Source organism: Natator depressus, chromosome 2 (assembly GCF_965152275.1).
Source record: "Natator depressus isolate rNatDep1 chromosome 2, rNatDep2.hap1, whole genome shotgun sequence".
Taxonomy (NCBI): domain Eukaryota; kingdom Metazoa; phylum Chordata; order Testudines; family Cheloniidae; genus Natator; species Natator depressus.
Genome location: NC_134235.1, coordinates 89,488,069 through 89,510,112, shown reverse-complemented (window position 1 = coordinate 89,510,112; position 22,044 = coordinate 89,488,069). Strand labels below are relative to the sequence as shown.

Genomic DNA, 22,044 nt, shown 5'->3' with positions numbered 1-22,044 from the left:
CCTTCTTCTCTACCAATTCAATCTTTCCCTTTGCATGGAAGCTCTTATGCAGCTCTTGTTCAAGCTGTATTTCCCCCTCTCTAGTTAGGATGCTACAGAACACTAATGATTCAGCATCCTACTGCTGAAATATTTTGATCCCCTCTAGAGAAGCTCTCTTCATCAGTTAATTGTCCTAAAAGAGTCCAAATACCCTTTCTGCCTACATCTGCCGCTACAAGTACGTTTTGGTATAACCCCAGTTTACAAACAAAACAAAAAACACTTAATTCACTGAACTGTGTGATTAGAGCATAGATCTGGGTTCTATTCCCCACCTTTGACACAGATTTATTATACAACCTTCAGCAAGTCAACCTTTGTGCTTCAGTTTACCGATCCAGGTGAAGATACTTCATCAGCATTTGTAAAATGCTTTTAGATCTACAGATAGAGTATTAGCACTATGTATTACTTCTCACAGCTGTGATTTAGTCTTATGTTAGCCAACCAACTACATTTACTGACAATTGAGATTGCAGCTGGAAACACTCCATACACACAAAATCTTAAAAGGCTGAAAATAAGGGGAAAGACTTGTGCATTTCTTTCCACCTTCACATTGCCTACAACACAACACACTACAACCCTCCATAAGGTTTTCACTTTCATCTCCAGATATCCAAAAGCAAGAGATACCCCAACTTCAAACTCATGCTTTAACTCAAAAAACCTAACAGTAACACCTCATGCTTTTAAATCCGTTATAAGCAGATCTGTCACATATTTCATGCATTTGCAAAGTTATTGTGCCTCAACTCTGCCAAGGTCAAGATCATGTTAAGGTTTTTTTTGTTAGAGTGCAAGTTTGATGAAATTCAGGTATACTACTACTGCACCATAATGAATGCAAGCATCCTTAAGGTCCTGCACACACAACTTTTCTAAAGAGGTAGAATTAGTCAGATATCACTTGGAATTTATTTTGAGACTAATCAGTTGATCTCAGATCCGGGATGGGTCTCCATGCTCCTGACTCCTTTTTTGTTAGGAAACAATTGGAACAAGAAGCCCAGCTGGGCAGGAGCAGGCTAGTTAGTATAAGAGGGCTGCAGGGACAGAATTTGCAGTCATTCTCTGGGAACAGCGAGGTGGTAAGGAGAGAACCCAGAGGGGTGAATAAGCCCTGGCTTCCTACCCCCAAGGGTCAAACCAGAGAAGTTGCAGGGAAGAGAGGCTGGAAAGGAGGAAGACCAGGGAAACAGCAATAAGGGGTGGAACTGTGCAGACCCTGGCTGCTCACTATAGGGTCCCTGGGCTGGAACCCAGTGTGTACGGAGTGCCTAGGTTCCCCCTACCAGCAGCTGGCAAAGTGGCACGAGCCCAGAGTCAGGTGCCAGAGATCTGACACAAGGTCTTGGAATTATCTATTGGACTTTTGTTTGTTGAACTTTGTTACATTGAAAGGGACAGACATAAATATCATGACCTGGCCAGAGGGCGGAGTTATGGAAGAGAGACCACCGCAGCTCCAGAAGGACTATCAGCAGGGGGTGCCAGAGGGAAAGACAGCTGCTATGCCACACCTGGCCACCAGGAGGTACACCTGTGAACCCCTTTACATTGAGGAACAATGTTCTAGATGGCAAGGTATAGTGACACTCTGCTCAGAATACCAAGAGTGATAACTATGTAATGTTGTAACTGTGATAACTGATACAGACACTTTTCACAGTAAGCAATATTGGAACACAAAAATAAAGGATTAAACTAGTTCATGAGCATAAGTTGGTTTCTCCTATTAAATGTGTGCCTACTGCCCAGCAATTTGATTGGCTGGCAGATTCTGATATATATTTAATGGTCTTCGTGTCCTCTCCCACGAACCATCATACTCCATACCTCTAGAAGTAAAATTTAAATACAACGGTCAAATGTGAAAATCATGGACAATTAAAAGATCCTTGTTATTTTACACTTGAGAATTATCTAACCAATAAAAGGAGTCAAGTTAATGTTTTACTATGCTATCCAAATGTTTAACAAGATGACCTCAAGGGGATCTTCAAAATATTCACTTTGCAGCATAGATCTAAGATATTTGTGAGCCCCTTCTTGAAAGTTCTTCTTATGAATTTAATTTCTGGTCAGAGGTTCTTCCTTCCTTTCCTCATCAGTTCTTACATCCTCTATTAGCCAAATGAATACCCTACAGTCAATTAAAAAAATTTGTGCTCTGCCTTGTTTGGGTGAAAAGAATAAAAATTGCCTCTCTTCTCATTGCAGTTTTATACCAAGATTTGCATTTGGATTACATTGGTAGCTAACTTAAATTAGCCTGAGTGTAGTAAAGATCAGTACAGCTGAACTTTTTCTATGTGCACACACATGGCCAGTTGAAGAAAACCAAGCTCACAACTGCACCCGGAAAAATCAATCACTGGTACGTTAAACAAAACCCTGAAATTTTATTGCCATATTTAACATTTGAAAGACTGTTCACATAGGATACACTGTTGCTTCTACAAATTGTTCTTTAAAAAAAATCATATCACTACAATGTATGATTGTTTCACAGTGTGACACTTCTTGGTCTGAAGAGTACATGTAAGAACACACATTCTATTATATTTTCTTAATCAAGCCTTACAGTCCCAATTTCAGCAAATGCAGTTTGCTATGCAATTACCATTTAACATTAATTGGATATGGTACTGGGAAGTAATCTAATTTAACTGAATAGCTTCCATACAGAAGCACTTAAAACATATAAGCCAACACTAAATAAAATATTAACTTGCTTTCTATTAAAAAAGGTTTTGGCACAATTAAGGAGTTTCCGACAAGTATTTTTTTTTTTTAAAAGGGCATCCATACTCTGCACAAAGCATGGCAGCGAATAGTCCTGGGTTTTGGTCGCATTCAAGCAACTTTTGGTCTTTATCTTTCTGTGTTAGCCTCAGCAGAGAGTGATATCATTCATGGTCACCTGGTTGAAATAGGGGAATTTTTGTAAGGGAACAGGTAAAAGGACCCCGTTCATGCTGGGCAGTTTGCACTTGGCTAAAAGGGATCATCCCATAGCTAAGCGGCGGGGGGAGGGGTGAAAGGATCATCCCAAATAGCCATGTGGAGAAGTGGGGGGAGGTGTGTGCTGCACATCCACCCGAAAACCACAGCCCCTCCTTTTAAATGGCAAATCCAACCGGCATTGCTTGCTGTGGGAAAGGAGGACGCTGCAGTTTGAAAACATTCCCACATGTTATGAAGGCATTAGAAGCCAAACCCGTCTACCCTTTGGCTTACCATGGCTGCCTGGAAACCAAATTCTGTTGCCCAGCCGAGTGTGATGTGTCACAATACTGGCAGGCGCTCAAAATAAAAGGCAAAATGCGACCTTGTACCGAAAGCACATGTGCTGTCTGCTGTGAATTGCTTGATTTACTGTGAAAGAGTCTCCCTTTTGTTCTCAGAAATGTATCATCTTAAATTTTACTTTCCCTTTTTATCCCCCTTCAGGTGCAAATGTTTCTATGCTCCACCTATCATCTCTGTCCTTGAGGTTATCGCAGGATTAGAAGGCGAAAAAAACGCACTTGTGATGACGTGTTTTCCGAGCTCATGCAGCCCTGCTGCACTGATAGCGTAAAGGTGAATGAATAGAGGCTGTCAGTGGCAGAGTCCAGGAAAGCATTAAGTGAGTGCGATGAGAAGAGGCAGGATGCAATGCTGAGGCTAATGGGGGAGCAAATGGACATGCTCAGGCATCTGACAGGCAACAAGAGCACAGGACTGCTGCTGCATTCATTGTACAACTGCCTACCCTCCTCCCCAAGTTCCATATCCTCCTCACCCAGACGCCCAAGAACGCGAGGAGGGGGAGGCTCTGGGCACCCAGCCACTTCACTCCAGAGGATGATCCAAGCAACAGAAGGCTGTCATTCAAACAGTTTTGATTTGTAGTGTGGCTACAATAAGCAATGTGCCCTTGTCCTTCCCCTCCTCCCCCACCCCACCCGGGCTACCTTATCCGTTATCTCCCTTTTTTTTTTTTAATTCATAAAGAAAGAATGCATGGTTTCAAAACAAAAGTGACTTTATTTCCTTTGCCAGCTGTGATTGAAGGGGGGAGGGTGGTTGGCTTACAGGGAATTAAAATCAACAAAGGGGGCGGGTTTGCATCAAGGAGAAACACACACACAACTGTCACACCGTAGGCTGGCCAGTCATAAAACTGGTTTTCAAAGCCTCTCTGATGTGCAGCGCGCCTACCTGTGCTCTTCTAATCGCTCTGGTGTCTGGCTGTTCAAAATTGGCAGTCAGACAATTTGCCTCAACCTCCCACCCTGCCATAAACGTCTTCCCCTTACTCTCACAGATATTATAAGGCACACAGCAAGCAGTAAATAACAATGGAAATATTGGTTGCGTGGAGGTCTAATCTAGTCAGCAAACAGCGCCAACGAGCTTTTAAATGTCCAAAGACACATTCTACCACCATTCTGCACTTGCTCAGCCTATAGTTGAACTGCTCCTTACTACTGTCCAGGCTGCCTGTGTATAGCTTCATGAGCCATGGGAGCAAGGGGTAGGCTGGGTCTCCAAGGATAACTATTGGCATTTCAACATCCCTAACAGTAATTTTCTGGTCTGGGAAGTAAGTCCCTTCTTGCAGCTACTCAAACAGCCTGGAGTTCCTAAAGATGCAAGCCCTATGCACCTTACCCGGCCATCCCACGTTGATGTCAGTGAAACGTCCCTTGTGATCCACCAGTGCTTGCAGCCCCATTGAGAAGTACCCCTTGCGGTTTATGTACTGATTGGCAAGGTGGTCCGGTGCCAAGATAGGGATATGCGTTCACCCACCACAGTTAGGAGAACCCACTGCAGCAAAGTCATCCACTATGACTTGCACATTTCCCAGAGTCACTCCCTTGATAGCAGATCATCAGTGATTGCACTGGCTGCTTGAATCACAGCAGTCCCCACAGTAGATTTGCCCACTCCAAATTGATTTCTGACTGACCGGTAGCAGGCAGGCGTTGCAAGCTTCCACAGAGCTATCACCAATCGCTTCTCAACTGTCAGGCCAGCTCTCATCTTGGTATTCCTGCACTTCACGGCAGGGGAAAGCAACTCAGAGTTCCAGGAAAGTGGCCTTACGCATGTGAAACTTTCGCAGCCACTGGGAATCACCCCACACCTGCAAGACTATGCGGTCCCACCAGGCTGTGCTTGTTTGCCAGGCCCAGAATCAGCCCCACTGCCGCCATGATGTCCCAACTGCCACCTCCCGTGCTTTCAGGAACGTCTTTGTCCATGTCCTCCTCACAATTGTCCTCCTGCTGCTGTCTCTTAGCCAGGTTATGCACATACTGCAGTATAATGTGCGAGGTGTTTACAATGCTCGCAACAGCAGCAATGAGCTGAGCAGGCTCCATGCTTGCCATGCTATGGTGTCTGCACAGGTAACCCAGGAAAAAAGGCATGAAATAATTGTCTGCTTTCAGGGAGGCAGGGGAGACTGACGACATGTACCCAAAACCACCCGCTACAATGTTTTTGCCCCATCAGGGATTGGGAGCTTAACCCAGAATTCCAATGGGCAGCAGAGACTGCGGGAACTGTGGGATAGCTTCCCACAGTACACCGCTCCATGAGTCGATGCTAGCCACGGTAGTGAGGATGCACTCTGCCGACTTAATGCACTTAGTGGGGACATACACAATCGACTGTATAAAATCGATTTCTAAAAATCGACTTATATAAAATCGACCTAATTTCGTAGTGTAGACATACCCTAAGCCAGAATAAGTTCTGCAATGCTTTGTGCTCAGAAACTGCAGGGTTCTTCCAAAGAGTTATGCTGACTTATGCTGTAAATAAGAAAAACTAGAAACTTAAACAAAAAGACAATATTTGCAAATGGAAAAGCATCAAAATTGGTTGGAAAACTAAGCTTCTAGGAGGTTATTGAACAAAAGAAGAAAATAAATGCAATTCATGAGTTAAAATTTTTTCTACCACCTTTAAACACCATGTCTATATCTTTGCTTTAAGTAAGAGTGCATCTGATCCTCAGTATATCACAGCAAATACAATGAATAGCTTTCTGACAATGTACTTTATGGTGTTTCTGAGCTACTTAAGTAGATCTCTGAGGTGGTCATGGTCGTCTTTCTGAAGAGCTATTAAATCATCCTGTTTTTTGCCTGCAGTTTTACCACTTCAGACTGAGCTTGTCAGATCTCATTAGCTATACAGGTTTGGTCCTGGTCACTATTTTGATAAAAGACCGCCAAGAAAAAAAACAAGGTGGTGTACAATCTGGTGTTATAGCATGGATCAGAGGACAGGATGTTGGACTAGGTGTCAGGAGACCTGGGTTTAATCCAGGCTGTTCCACTGTCTCTGATGTTGCTTTATGCCTCACTTTTCTCATCTTTAAGATAGGGAGACTGGTTAAGATTTGTGCAAAAATATACATTTTAACTAGAAGGTCAAAATGTTGAAGTTACTCTAAAGTCCAAAAGTGGACTGTAAGTCTATATTTCAGCATGATATATCCTTACTAGTTATAGAGCTTTACCTAACAAAATAGCTTGGATTTGTTTTGAAACCTCTAATGTTTCTGAGTAAAATTTTAGTACACACTTAACTCACCTCAAAGAATATTTTGAGTGCTTGATGTGGAAAGGCTCTCTGGGATTTACAAACTTCAGCTGCAATTTAATATGAAACACTTTAAAAAACAACAGGCAGGCACTACTGTCACTATTTTAGCATACACTTCAATACAACTCATGACTTAGATATAACTTTAAAGAAAAAGCCAAGACTTAAGAATGGAACATACCCAGCTTTATATATAATGAATAAGTTAAAAATCACACTGCAGGACTTAAGACATTAAATTAGTTTTAAAAATTAGACTACAACCACAAGCCTATAAAACAGCTGAAAGTATGCTATTCAGAAAACTCTTGATCCTTAAAACTCTTGATAATTAAGAGTCAACAAGCAAAAGAAAAACTAAAAAGTTGTAAGAAGCCTATAAAAGTGAACTTTCTTTGAATATGTAAAGATTTAGAGTATGAAGTTTGGAACCAATAGTTTCTATTAATGCACCAAGCATTAGACCATCTTAAAACAAAATTCTTAGTATCAAAGGTTAATGAAAATATCAGAAAAGAAAATGGTTAGATATTGTTCAAGCAATTAAGTGCAATTTTTAAACTTTATTTACAAAATTCAAAACATTTAAAGTTAAAGTGTCAAAAACTTACCATATGAGTAATAAAAGTATTATTTCGCAAATTGACTTTTAAGGTGCTTGATTCCCCAACTCTGGTTGGTAGAAACGTATATTGATCTTCTCGGGCATACACTCCTCGAATTACTTCATTTTGCCTGTTTTTCAAACAATAGGTTTAAATCATTAAGTTCCCTATTTATATTACATGGTCTGGATGTACCGACAGTTTCCTATCAAATGGTTTGAAAAGCAGTTCCAAAATAGAAATACATTCAGAACCACTGGAAAGTCAAAGGTAATTTGTTCCTACAAGATATTGGGCTGTAAGATTCTGTCAGTTTTAGAGCAGTAGTGTGCCACTCTAAGGGCTTTTTGGGCTACTATTTGGCACTTTCAGTTAATTAAGAGATTACAATTTAGAGGAGTACTGTGGTGAAGTAGTAATCAGAATAATTTACTTTATACTTTCACAGCCTTGAGTTGTGCCCATATGCTTCACTGGAGACCTAGGAGATGAACATTTCCATATGTGCACCAGGGATCAGTTCACTCCCATAAAAAGGAAGTGTTTCACATCTACCATTTCAATCTTTGAAGGTTGGACGATGACAGGGAAAAATTAGTACAGTGATCTTGGGGAAAATCATATTTTTGAGGGAAAGGCCTGTGTGAGAAATACGTCCAGGCCTAAAACCCAATTAGGAGTCAAATACTACTTTCAACTCTGGGTAATTGACTGAGAAAAGCAGCAAAACTGCACCAAGCTCAAACCAGACATGCAGATCACAAATGGAGGGACTGCTTGTTGTACCAATAAAATAAAAACCAGCAGGATCTTATTAAATGGAAAAAGGCAAAATACCACATTTATTGTGAATACAGAAAGAATCATAGTAAGCAGTTAGTTATAGCTATAACATTCCATTCAATCTCATATTTATTCACACATTCATTCATACACACACACAGGTTCTGCAAGGTTGTTATCATAGTAAGCAGTTAGTTATAGCTATAACATTCCATTCAATCTCATTTATTCACACATTCATTCATTCATTCATTCATACACACACACACACACACACACACACACACACACACAGGTTCTGCAAAGTTGTTATCATAGTTACCAGCCTTAGAGTTGCCCATGCCAAGCCACTGGCCAGGTGGCCTGGACATGAGGAGGGAGCAGGGCCTTGTCAGATGCTCATCTGATGCTCCTGGAAGTTGGTTTGCAGAATCAGACCCCAAAGTTCTCACTTTTTAGAGTCTATTTTTATAGGAATTTCTTCCTATGCCAGGCTATGGGAATTGCTTCATCATGCTGTTGCTGAATCAATCAGCAGATAGCACATTCCTGACGGCTCCAAGATGTTATCTTGTTCTTTGGTTCTCCCATTCTTGAGGCTGTTGGGTGGATTCCAGTCTGCCCTCCGGGGGTCCTCTGGTTATTTCCACTTGACGCCTTCTTCAGCCGATGGACACTGCATTCTTAGGCTGGCACCTCCCTGATCATTCAGTTATTATCCACACCAAGCATCCATCCACATACATCCTCTATCTCTATTTTAATCACAATTGTTAATACAACAAAAGGGCGGGGAGTTTCTGGGTGCTGTTTCTGTTAGAGTATTGCTTTGAGTCTCTCTCTCTCTCTGTGAATTGCTTTGAGAACAGACTCTGTCTTAGAATGTACTAACACAATTAGCAGCTTGCAAGTTTCACACATAGAGGGAGAGAAACAGTACCAAAAACCAAGAGACCTCTTAATTAGTAATACCCTGGGATTTAAACTATGGGGAATCAAACTCATTTGTGATTTTAATACAGAACTTCTTTAATATGATCCAACATGCTCTGGAATAGCAAACCAAGGGCAACTGGATTCCATTGGTGAAGATTTGCACTTATCTAAATATGTGAAGGGTTTTGGAAACATCCTGGGCTCTTGTAACTAACTCCAGATGAGAACAGGAACAGAAATACTTCCAAGAGCCTGGGAAAACTAAAGAGGGAGAACAAACACCAAGGGCTCATCAACATGGTGAATTAATCCAAAATAGAGGGATATAAATGGTAGCGTGCACTAGCACATTGTGCGCTAACTGGCCCATGTGGTCCATTTCAAACAGTAGTACATTAATGTGCACTAGGGAACATTTAGTGTGTGCCAGCAGGGCCCACACGAGCCAATTAGCATGCAACACATTAGTGCCCACTATAATTTACGCCCATCTAGTTAGGATTAATGCACCATGTAGACAAGCCCCAATTGGCAAAAAGGGAAAGGAACAAAGGAGAAAGCTAGACAAATATTGCGAAAACTCATCTTATTAGAAATCACTAGATAATGATGGTGCTGGCGAAGAGTGCATTAAAATGTTTCACACTTCAAAGTGGTTCAAATGCCTGCACCAGTTGTCCCATAGTAGCAAATCACAACCACACATATAACTAGTTTTGAACTAATGAAAATATGGCAAGTTTGCTTATGAGTGGTGAAAGGCTAAGAATCATAGAAGAGGTCTGCCACACAAGTGTTCTCAACTATTTACTTTTTTTTTTTTTTTTTAAACTAAAAATATACTTACCCAGTTTTAAGCGCAGAAGCTTCAGAGCCAGCTCTTCTTCTCGGCATAACTGGAATTTCAGTTTTTATTAGGGCACATGTGGAAAGTTTTGCATTTACAGCTTCATTTTCTGTTTTAGCACCCTATTGGTAAGAAAAACCCTACAGTTAATATTTGGAATAAAGTTAAACATTAAGTGACAACATTTACATCGTTCCCAAAATATTGCTCAACCTGAATAGTGTTTTTGCTTTATTGAAAATATTAGCTCATGGTTTGTGCCGCAGTTTTACAATATTTTAGAAGAAGGGAATTTATTTATTGTTCTTTGAAATACATTGCCTCTGCAGGAATCATATTCCATGCTTGCATGCCTCTTAAACCACTTCACAGCAGTAAACTATTCCAAGCTTGTCGGTAACGGATCCATTTAGACAGTAGGTTTCCCTGTGGAACGTCTCATCACAGAGTACAAATGAGATTACTTCTTAAGAGGCTTCAGCCTCTCGAACTATTTATCATCTTAGCCACGACATGAAATTTTACCTCTCCAGGCAAATTATGAGGGTTGCGGTAAATGAATGGATTTCTTAACATTAATTCTTTGTGAGCAACTTTCCTCATTCGCTACAAACAGGCCATGGCTTTTCCCTATGGAATTTAGAAGTTGTTCCTTGAAGTCCCACCCCTCAAGTCTGGCCACCAGAAAAGTTAGTGTCTTTACAGCATTGAAAGAACAGTTGGTTAATACAAAACCAAGAACCTGAAATTGTATTAACATTAACGCAACATGTGTATGATTTGCCCTTTAGAGAACAAATTTCCAAATATTACAAGTTATCATTCTGGTCCTGCAACAAGCCACCCGCGTGGTTAGAATGAAGAGAGAAGCTGCTAACAGAGGAGATGGTGCTAAGAATTTTCTATTCTGCTGCAGTTTCTCCCCTCATACTCTACAAATGGCAAACAGTGATCAATGAAACAAAGCAGCAGGGATGGAAAGGATAAAGCCAATATTATTACAGTAGGATAGATAGAAATATGCATTCTTACATAACATAAGAGATTTCTAATTTGGAAAGCAAGCCATAACCATATAGCACTTTCCAGTAAAAGGTGGTCTTCATAGAGGAACAGAAACCTATTTTGCAGAGTTTGATAATGAACTGTATGAGGATCATGGCATGGTTATGAAAATTCTGACAAAATATTTCTGGCCCACAATTCCTCCTGGGACCTTGCACGTGGAGCCTAGACTCCCTCAAAGGAATGGTTTTCCGGGTATTAAGTTCTGCATTGCTTGGCATATACCTTGTCAGCAGCTACTCTGAAGCCCAAGGACTGGGCCTGCCTCAGAAACACCCCAGGCTCCTGTCCCTGTGTGCTTGCCTGCATCTGGCAGGCTCAGCAAGGCAGGATCCAAATGTAGAGGGGCTTAGTGTGGAGGGATCCAGGTGTGGGTTGAGAGGGTTCTGTGTGGGGCAATCTGGGTGCAGGCACCTCAGTGGTGGATCAGGGTGCAGGAGGAACTGGATGCACAGGGGCTTGTTGGGGGGTTCTGGGTGTAACAGTAATGGGCTTCTGCAGGGGGGTCCAGGTGAAGGTGGTTGGGGCTCAGCACGGGGGGCCTGGGTGTGGAGAGATAGAGCTTGTCAGGGGGGTCCAGGTGTGGAGGGCTCAGTGGGTGGTCCAGATGCTGGGGGAATGGTGCTCAGTGGGTTGGGGATCCAGATACAGTTAGTTGGAGCTTGCTGGGGTGAAGATCTGAGTGCAGGTGTCCCATCAGGGTGGTCCAGGTGCAGGGGGGGTTTATCGGGGGGAAGAAGGGTGGCTCGGCAAGAGGGTCTGGATGGATGGGAGAGCAGCTCCCTGTACAGGGATCCCTTCCCCTGCAGCTGAGGAGCGATGGGTGCAGGAAGCGCATGGGCTGGAGGTTTGCAGAGCTTCCTGAAGCTGGAGGAGAAATCTGGGAGTGGGTCTGACCCCAGATGTTGTGCAGGGGAAGAGGAAGTCCCGTCCTCCCCAGCCCACCCAAGACTAGCAGCTGAGCCTGGCGCAGGGTAGGACCCACCAGTTGGATCTTCCCCAGTCCCACCCCCTGCCCCACAGTAATTTACCTCTCTGCCAGCTGCCCTGGGCACCCAAAACATACTGCTGGGGAGGGTCGCATGACGGCTCTTTTGGCTTCCATTTGCTTCCCTGTCAGAAAGTCATTTTTCTGCGGGGAAACAAAGAAATCTGCACGGGACAAATTCTGTGCATCCGCAGTGATGCAGAATTCCCCCAGGAGTAATAAGATAGATGCATGTACTCCATATGATCAATACATCTTCTAGAGTTCTGCGACCATCCTGTTATGACAATTTTTCTAAGGATACTGAAGATAGAAAAAATGATGGTATTCATCTCCTGGGAAGATTAAAAAGATGCATACACCTTTGGCAGAAGTGTTTCTCAAGATGTGAGGACAAAACTGTCTTCATAGAAGCAGAACTGACTTCTGTTAATATAGTTGCTCATCAGTCTTTCAGAAGTAACTACCAGAAAAGCAGGACTTGACTGACAAATAAAAAAAGAATTATGTGCAGTCATTTTGAAATGTGCCACAAGGGCACTGGTAAATATCATTGCAAGGAGGTAGGATTCACCACAGGTTTGTCTAATCCAGGCATTCTGCTAAATCTTGGGGATAGTCCGTCCAAGGAATCTGATGTATCTGCATAACAAGCGTCACTAGAGACTGGTAACTATTTTTTTGGGGTACTTAGTGATAAGACTGTCCCTCCAAACCATCCTAGAGAAACTCTAGTGTAGCTGAAATCACTAATCTTTGGGATTTTTATTTACCGTCCAAACAGAAATGAAAACCAAAAAACCTGACCAAATGAACCAAGGCACTGTCCCTGCCCCACAGAGCTTACCTCTGATGGGTCTAAAAAGTAACTGGTCAATTGACTGGTCAAATATTTTAAAGCACTAATTTATTAGGACAAGAGTAGTAATAAAATGAGACTTTATAGTTCCCAATAGCCTTAAATACTTATGGCTAGTTACAAAACAAACATTACTTAACTGAGTTATTTTATCTCAAAAATGCAAAACATTGAAATGTAGTTTTAAAAAATGGAAAGTACATTACCTTTTTTAGCAATGTTAGGGTAACATTTAATTGTGAATATTATTCAAGACTGAACAGTTACTAAAGAAAAGAAAAATGAAATTACACGAACACATGGCAATTCTAAAAAGAAAAAAATATTTTTAATGCACTTATGCTAGGTAGGCAGCAGGCATCTAAATGGCTGTACATCTTTTCTCTTTGTGTTGGGGGAGAAGGTTTAATGTCTAAATTCTCATCTCCTTTCTCCACTCCCCTGTGATTTCTGTATGTTTCTGTATGTTTGCCTACTCAGTTTAAGTTGTAAGGTGTTTGGGGCAAGGACCATGTCTTTTAACTTGTTTAATGTATTTCTAAAACCATAATGTACATTTATGGCCTGGCATCTAAATAAAGGTATACATACAATGTTTGTTCTAGAACAGTGGTTCCCAAACTTGTTCCACCGCTTGTGCAGGGAAAGCCCCTGGCGGGCTGGCTGGTTTGTTTACCTGCCGCGTCCGCAGGTTCGGCCGATCGCGGCTCCCACTGGCCACGGTTCGCTGCTCCAGGCCAGTGGGAGCTGGTGGAAGCGGCACTGGCTCTGATTGGGATGTTGTCCAAGAATGGGTATACATTTGGGTAGGTTTACATTTATATATGTTTTTTCAACGTTTTTGAAGTGCTGATATCAGAACTGAACACTATTTCCGTAATGGTCCCACTAATGCCCTATGCATAGATGTACTCTGTACTTCCACCTTTTATTCCCCCCTTCATATATCCAAGGATCGCTTTAGCCCTCTTGGTCATTGCACTGTGCTGTGAACTCACATTTAGCTGTATATCTACCATAGCCCCTAAGCCCTTTTCAGAGTCCCTGTATTTCAGGATACAGTCATCTTAAAAGTGACCTATGTTCTTTTTTCCTAGATATGACCTTGCATTTGCCTTCTCTTCCTAATTAAAAAGACATCTGCTAGAAAAGGAAGATCTTCAATAGCTGAAGCAGAAATTGTGTTGACCGTGGTGCAAACAGATGTATGGCTAATGACCCTATTTAATTAAACAGCCATTCTACTTTAAGCTCTTTCATAGATCTTTTCAAAGTGGTCTTGACACACCTCACGCTGGCTGCTAAGAATGTTCTTTCCGAGCGAGGTGGAGAGTTAATGGAAAGATCTGGTTGTGAATACACTATTTCCCAGAGGCAGATTGCTTTGAAAACTGAGGGGAACAAGCCCCACCTTACTGCTTTATAAACAGTAATAATACATGACTGCTATGTTGCTCATAAAGGCTAACAGCTTTATTGACCACTAATAATGTTCTGAGAGTTGAAGGAATTGCTCAAGGCTCTAGATCACTTTTATGGAATTTGGCTTTTCTTGATTTCTACAAGCTTTGAACTAGACGTGTTTATTTTTCTGTAATGGCATCTTTATAAAACAGAAGTTTGGCGGGGGAGGGGAACCTTATGAAAGGAATTCCTCAAATGATGGATGGAATCAGCCATTGCATCAATGTTTCCCAAACTACTTGGGGAAGAGCTAGTATATTTAGAATGAACAACTGGACAATAACTGCTTACCAGTGACACTGTGCTTGTCTTATGCCTAGCACAAGAAACAGTGGTACGTATATACACCATCACGGTATTCTAAAACAGTTCTTAACTGGATTTTCTTGGTGATGTATGACAATCATGATATAAATTTGTAAATGCAGATTTATCTTGAAGAAAAGCTGAACTACCCTTTGAGCCTAAAGTTACACCCTACTAAAGTCAGCTCATGTAGCCTGAAAAATGAAGTTTAACTTGTCCACTTGAGAGACATATTTCAGAAGGGAATAGAAAACATGAAAGATCCTAATGAACAAATTAGGGGCCTTTATGAACAAGTGTACCAAGTACAGATACTAGCCCTAGACAATGAACACTGGCTGTAGTAGCTGCACAGTTGTTAAAATCCATGAGATCCAGTTAAATTACGCATCAAGTCCTTGCATTGATAAAGGTAGGCGCCCAACTTGTTTCTACACTCACACAATTTCCTTTTGGAGATATAGATATAGGATATCTTGAAGGTTGAGAGCTCTGAATCAGTCCATGAGTACTTCAGGGCAAAGTCTACGGCACTTAATTATTTATGGTGACTGAGTCTGAGTATCTTTTCAGCACAAAGGAGTATTAGGCTGAACTGCATTTCTCTGGAATTAATGGGTCCATCTTTTAACATAAACTAGGAGAAATCCAGATTGATGACTTAGTTTGCATTGCCATAACTTTTTCTAGGAAAGGAATCTTAGCACTGAAGCAGTCCTGTCCCTTAAAAGGAAGGTCCCAAAACTTTGTTTACATGTCCTAGAAAAGGTCCAAAGCATAGAACCTTTTAAGTACAACAGCCAATGCTACATATGTTTTTTATATATACACATGGCATGTTTAAAGTATCAAGCTGTTCTCTGGCTACACCCTTCTCCTTTGCAACTGAACCCACAGGGTAGGATCCTCCACCCTACCCAAAGTCCAGTTGGATGCAATAGAATGAGCTCAAACTGGGGGATGGACAGGCCATAAGAATGCTGGTTGCAGCTTCCCGATCTCACACTGCCCGAATCCCGGCATGTTCGAATTGAGCAATAGCTCTAACTTACACCTTACACTACCAGAGAATTGGGTCTATTGCTCAGAGAAATATTCGGTTCCAGAAAGAAACTGAGCTGATGATTCTCCGTTTTCTCACAGAAGAACAAAACAGCCTCCAATATAAAAGGCTTGCCCTGTAGTTGGAGTCAGATAGGTGACCCTCAGATCCAGACGCTATTGGTTCAGGGAAATGATTAAATCTCTATACATACAGTTGAATCTAAAGCTTATGGTCACAGACTGTACATCTCTTAAATCCTGACCCTCTCCATACCATTCATACTGGAAACAGACCAAAGAGGTCTAAAATTTAAATAATTTAAATACTTTTTTTCACCCAGTTAAATTAAGTAAACCAAATGTGTCAAAAAATGCTGACAGATGAACTAGTCCATGACTCACTTCATGGGCAAGTGGATAAGAACTTAAATTTGATGGAAGGATTGGACCTTTATGTAAATCAGAGTTAGAATATTTGGATCCACGAGTCAACAGGCAAGTGCCCCTAAATATTTTACTGCTTTGTTATGTTTCCAAGGCTAACAAGAACAGAGCACCAATCCTAGAGTGGGATTAACAGAAAATTATGAAACATCAAATTATGTTTATGATCTGACCATGCGATGCATTTAGCACATACCCCTACTTTTCTTCCACAGCTATAATACTGTAGTTGGAAAATTGGTTAAGAATCTGTGTTGTCATTTTGCCTAATGTTATGGGGATTATCACAGACAACAAAGTATGCATGCACAAAAGGTGGCGCAAACTGGGGTGTGAATGTATAGCGCACTAGCCTGCCGCACATTTTCCTGAATTTAGAATCTTTAAATATTAACCGTAATATTGAATTAATACAATTTTTTATGCGTACCATTACTTTTTTTTAAGACAATCTTATTTTGCAGGAGTTATGAGTGATTTAATACAAGTCCATGGATTTAAAGCCCCACAAAAGAGGTAAATCTGTTACTAAACAGGTAGTTACCAGAAGGGATAAGTATTTCATAATTCCCTTCAAAACAGTAAATGCAAAATAAGATGCTAGAGTTAGGGTAAGGTAACATTTTGGTTATATAAACCTTCAAATTGCTATGTTGATCAAGAAGTGTGTAATATCTTTTTAAAATAATGATTATGAAAAATAGAGTTGAGACTACCTGCAATTAATGATTTACTCTAAAATTTAATTATGTGCTTAATAATATGTTTTGGACAAATAGCACACAGTCTTGAAGTGTGAAATATATGTATATATTTTATCCCACTTTAGCCAAGTGATGTGGACAAATACTGAACATTAGCTTATGGTGTTCAGATACTTACCACTCCAGAAAGTTGAAATCTTAGTTTGTGTTTCATGTGAGGTTCTGCAAGTGGGTGACACTCAAGGTCCCAAAATTGAGCATAGTCTCCTCTATCCCTAGGTAAAAAGATGATAGCAACCTACCAGGGTAGGGTAAAGTATTAGTGAAAGTTTACTTAGATTTTTATATACCATTACAACCTTGTCTACATGAAAAAATTGCAGTATTTTGTACTGGTTTAACTATATCAGTTTAAATTCATGAACTAAGTGTGACACACTGTACCTCAAAGCAGCACCCTGGAACCTCCATACTTACCATCGTCATGTAATGATATGTTTCCGACGAAGTATGCCTTGTATCATTTTAAAAGTCTTGATCTGTTGAAGATTATTATCCTGTTGGATTGTATGTCCTATCACTGTATGTGAAATTATGAAGTCTTGCTATGTGTGTGTGACTGAAATATGTTTTGAGGTTGGGAACACCCACAACTAGCCTTTCAGGTACAACAATGGAGTAGCCAGACAGCAGTTAATGGCTCATCAACACCCATCAAGGAAAGAATCCACTATCTCAAAGAGAACACAGACAATGGAGACTGCTTGACCAATGAGGGAAAACTACCCACCTCACAGGAAAGATCTTTCCAGCAAGCTGGAAGAAACTATAAAAAGAGGGGAAGTGACATCATCACTTAGAGTCACTCCCTGCCACAACTCAAAACCTGGAAACACATCTGGAGGACAAAGACTTTAAACTGGCGGAGGGTGGTCCCAGGCTGAGAGAATCGCAGCCTGTGTATTGAGGATCTGTGACCTGTTTGTACCATCTGCCAAGGTGAGACATTTCTTGATTCAAATCCTGTTTAGTTTATAGAATTTAAACTGTGAATTTATTTTTGTTCCTTAAGTTACAAACTCCGATCTCTATGCCTGCTACTTATAATCACTTAAAATCTAGCTTTCTGTAGTTAATAATCTGTTTTATATTTTACCAAAAAACAGTGTGTTTTGGTTGAAGTACTTGGGAAATCTCAGCTCAGTTTACAAAGGCTAGTGTGTGTCCTCACCACATCAAGGGAAGGGCGGAGTGGGTAATGAATCTGAATTGGCCAGGCTTCTGACCAGTGCAAGATGGTACAGTACTGGGGAGCTGGAGAAAATTGGCTGGAGCTATTGATGGTTCATGTAAGGCTGGGAAAGCATTCATGTAACTCAGTTGGGTGTGTCCCTACCCATGGACATCTGTGCGTAAGTGCAGTACCTATCAGAGATTTGTGGCTTGCCACAGCATCACAGTGTGAGAAGGATACCCCAGGTTGGTGGGACAGAGGGCTCAGCAGTCCAGGTAGCACCCAGGGACCCTGTCACACCAAGTCACACTGGCTCAGCTTCCCTAAGTTCAAAACTTGCTTGTGAGTGAATGTGCTACACTTGTTAGAGGTGATTTAAATCTGCATTACAATGAATTGGGTACGAGTCAACTTCATTTGAACAGCCTTAGACCTTTTCTACATGAGAAAGGGCTAGTCTCTGTGGAAGAGTGCATCAGTTTAACTAAAGCATTAATTTAGAACAGACTTAGTTAACCTGGTGCAAACCCCTGTATGAGTACTCATAGTCTAAGGACTTGTGTACACAGCAAACTGGGGTATGAAGGTAAAATGCACTAGCCTGCACATACTAACAGACTGCATAGACTCGGCTACTGAGAACTAGAAGTTCCTAGTGCACTGTAAGCGTAACTTGTTTTAGTTTAGCTTAAGTCAAACAAGTTAAAAGCTGAACCAAAATAAGACATTTAAACTGTAAACACTTGTGTGGACACTCATTTTGGTTTAACTAAATCGGTGGAAGTTTGTGTGAAGACAAGGTCAAAAGTGAACTAGTTTGACTTAATCATTTTAACGCGAATTTGTTAAACTGGTGCACAAGTCAATTTAACTTAAGTAAAACCAAAATAAGTCTGGTTTTAACTGAAGCAAGCGTCCACACAGTCTTCTGCATGAGTTTTATGAAGTCTATTTAAAATGAAGTCTCAGGCTGAACTGGTGAAACTTCTGCATTTAGAATGGTATTCCCCTGAAATGTTAGCTTTCAGCGCTAGCAGACTAGCAATAAGATTTCCAGCAGTACAAAGCATATATTCTTTTAAGTTCACCACATACATTTGCAATAGCTTCTATCATCGGGAAGCCTGAAAGCATTCTTTCTTTGAAGGGTTCTCAACCTTTTTCTTTCTGAGGCCCCCACAATATGCTATAAAAACTCCATGGCCCAGCTGTGCCACAACTGTTTTTCTGCATAGAAAAGCTAGGATTGGTGTTAGGGGGTAGTAATCAGGGCAACTGCTCAGTGCCCCATTCCACACTGGGGCGAAGTTAAGTTGCTCAGGCTTCGACTTTAGCCCCGGGTGGTGGCTTGGGGCCCCGGGTTGTAGTCCTGCGCAACGGGGCTCCATGCACAGCAGACCCCCTGCAACCTGCTCACGGCCCCCCCGAGGGGGTCCCGGACCCCTGGTTCAAAACCACTGCTCTATTCCATTATATTAACAGCTGCAACACTTAAAGATCAAAATGGTTTTTAGCATAGGCTTTATAAAACTGCATCACTGCACACATGTTATTCAAAAAGCTTCACAAACTACAACTGATGAGTAGGTCTAAAGCTAAAAAAAAAAATTTACAAATATTCAGTGATTCCTTATACATGTTTCATCTTCAAAAAGTGTTAAAAAAAAAGTTGCTCTCCTAAGAAAATAGCTTCATAGATGCAAAATATAATGTATGTATTGTAGGGATTTTTCTAGTATTGTCAATTGAGTTTACATGAAGAGACATATTGATGAGTGGATGCTAATGACCTCTCTCATACATCTGAAAATGAAGTACATCTGGCCCTATTTCGGATGGCCAGTGTTTTATCATTACCATTTAAATAGATGTTTAGATCAGTTTAAACTATTTCCAATTTTGAAGAAGTCCAGCTGAAAAGAAGTCATATTTCACAGAGTGCGTATGCTTCATGTAAGTAGTTACATTACAGTTAAGACAGCATTCATCTGCTTAAATTCATCATAACACTAAAAAAAGCTTACTTTTTCTTTTCCGTGAGCTCCAAGTGTACCAGAAACACGGGAACATCTGAAAGCTGTGTAGGTAGCCCTGTAAACATCTCCACTTTCATCTACGCCCTACAAATGGGTAATTAAGTTTTCATAAATCAAATATAATAATCTGCTTCATAAAGAGTGTTCTAGAAGCATCCAAGCAAATGAAGAACATTCTATAAAATATTTACAAAACTATCATGGTCTAATGACTTATAATAGAAAAAGTGGTACATTAGCTAGAAGTAGGGGTTCTCAAGTATTTTCATAGTGTGGGTCACATCTAAGATTGCCTCATGGACCACCTTCTCTCCAGTTCATGATTGCATGGGCCTAGCCCCCACGCACTGGCAATCAAATGTTATCCCTCACATCCACAGCAACTGACCATAGAAAATATTAGGAAAATAACGTATGTTTGATTTCTTAATGCAATCTAGCTGCGGGAGACGATGAGAGTCAACATCATGTGACCATCCAGCTCTCTACAAATCCAGTAGTGTCCCATGGACAACTTCTTGTCCACTAACCACACAAAGAGTTTGGGGACCACTGAACTAGAGAAGAACAGCAATGAATAAGTCATCTAGCTACCCAAGTACAAATATTTCCTAACAGAGATTTTTTAAGCTAGGAGAAATATTATCTGAAGAGTAAGTTAATAGGTATCATCTCCTTTAAAAATGCCTGTTGAAAATCTCACACACACACACTATTTCCAATACAAATGTTAACTCACCTTGACATATGGTGGGGCAAAAGATGATAAGTGCCACTTCACATCTTCATTCCCATGATTTTCAATCTCTAGGTAGTTTTCTAAAAGAAAAGCCTCAGATTAGTAAACATGTAGTGAGAAATTCAGTATGTGTGTTTTATAACTCTTTTTGACTCTTTATATCTTTATTTAAAGAGTGATGAAGAGTAAATATTTGTGTTGTTGACAAGAGTAGTAACAACTCATGAACAATCTTCACATCTCAGTGCCAAATAACGTGCTTTGCTCGATTCCGCTTTGTACATTTTATCAACCTCTATTACAAAATTCTTGGGGGTTAAACAGCCTGCTGTGTTTAACCTGGAATGTGGATTTAAGCCTATTTATTCTTCATCATCTAATGAAGGATCATATGGACACATCTACAAGACCTAAAGCCTCAAACTAAAGTTGTCCTTGACATCCCTGGCGTTTCTCAATTGAATCTGAATGGTACAAGCTACCCTCTCATGGTAAATTAATGTACTCCATCTTCAGAGTTTAAATCATTGGCAAGGGACAACTCAAGCATCTAGCTCATCAGATGAAGAAGATCTGGCATCTACAGACTTTGCACCTTGGCTGATGCAAGACTTGGCTGATGCTAGGTAAGTCAGTGGCTAGTTTGTGCCAGAAAACCTGTAGCTATAAACAGAACTGAGCATGGTGAATGGCAGCTAGGTTTACCAGCTCACCAAGATGTAGACAATCCAAACTCAGTGCACTGAGACCTGAGCAGATGTCTCCACATATTACTGGATAAGCTGATCCAAAAAAGCCACAAGTAGAGAAGCACTTCTGACCCCTTCCCAAACAATGGCATTTGACTGTCCAAGGTACGACACCGCCATAGTTGGTGATAAATACTACAAACTCATTCTCTACATCTTTGTCAGGTCTGACCCTACCATTTTCTCCTGGACATCTGATGCCTTTTCCATTAAGTTCAGACCATGGAAAAAACAGAATCAAAACTTCCAGCACTGGCATTTTAACTATTGAAGCTTTGATGCTCACTGCACATAGTGACTGCTGAAGCTTCACTTTGGGGCTATTTGAGTGAAACCTGTATCCAAGTCTCCAACACAGCCCTAATGCCAAACATGGTCAAAACTCAATGTGGACCATTAAACAATAACATTAACTTTGACCTGAAGTAGGTCAAGAATAATCACCTGATGGTATTCTCAGGAGATGATGGGTCAAAGTTACATCCTGGAACACATTTCATACCTTGAAATATCATGAACCTTTCCCAGGCAAATAAACCTATTGCTCATAACAATACCTTCAAAATCACTTCTGCGTCAGGTAGCAC

General features: G+C 40.9%; 1 protein-coding gene across 1 annotated transcript in view; it reads right to left on the bottom strand.

The window, feature by feature from the left end:
* Positions 1-22,044, bottom strand: part of CEP192 (centrosomal protein 192) — a 211,938-nt gene that overhangs the window by 1,108 nt on the left and 188,786 nt on the right. Inside the window, 6 exon segments of the mRNA XM_074943491.1 lie at positions 6,643-6,701; positions 7,266-7,389; positions 9,826-9,947; positions 16,878-16,997; positions 19,958-20,053; positions 20,709-20,788. Of these exon segments, the coding sequence (XP_074799592.1) occupies positions 6,643-6,701; positions 7,266-7,389; positions 9,826-9,947; positions 16,878-16,997; positions 19,958-20,053; positions 20,709-20,788 (601 nt within the window).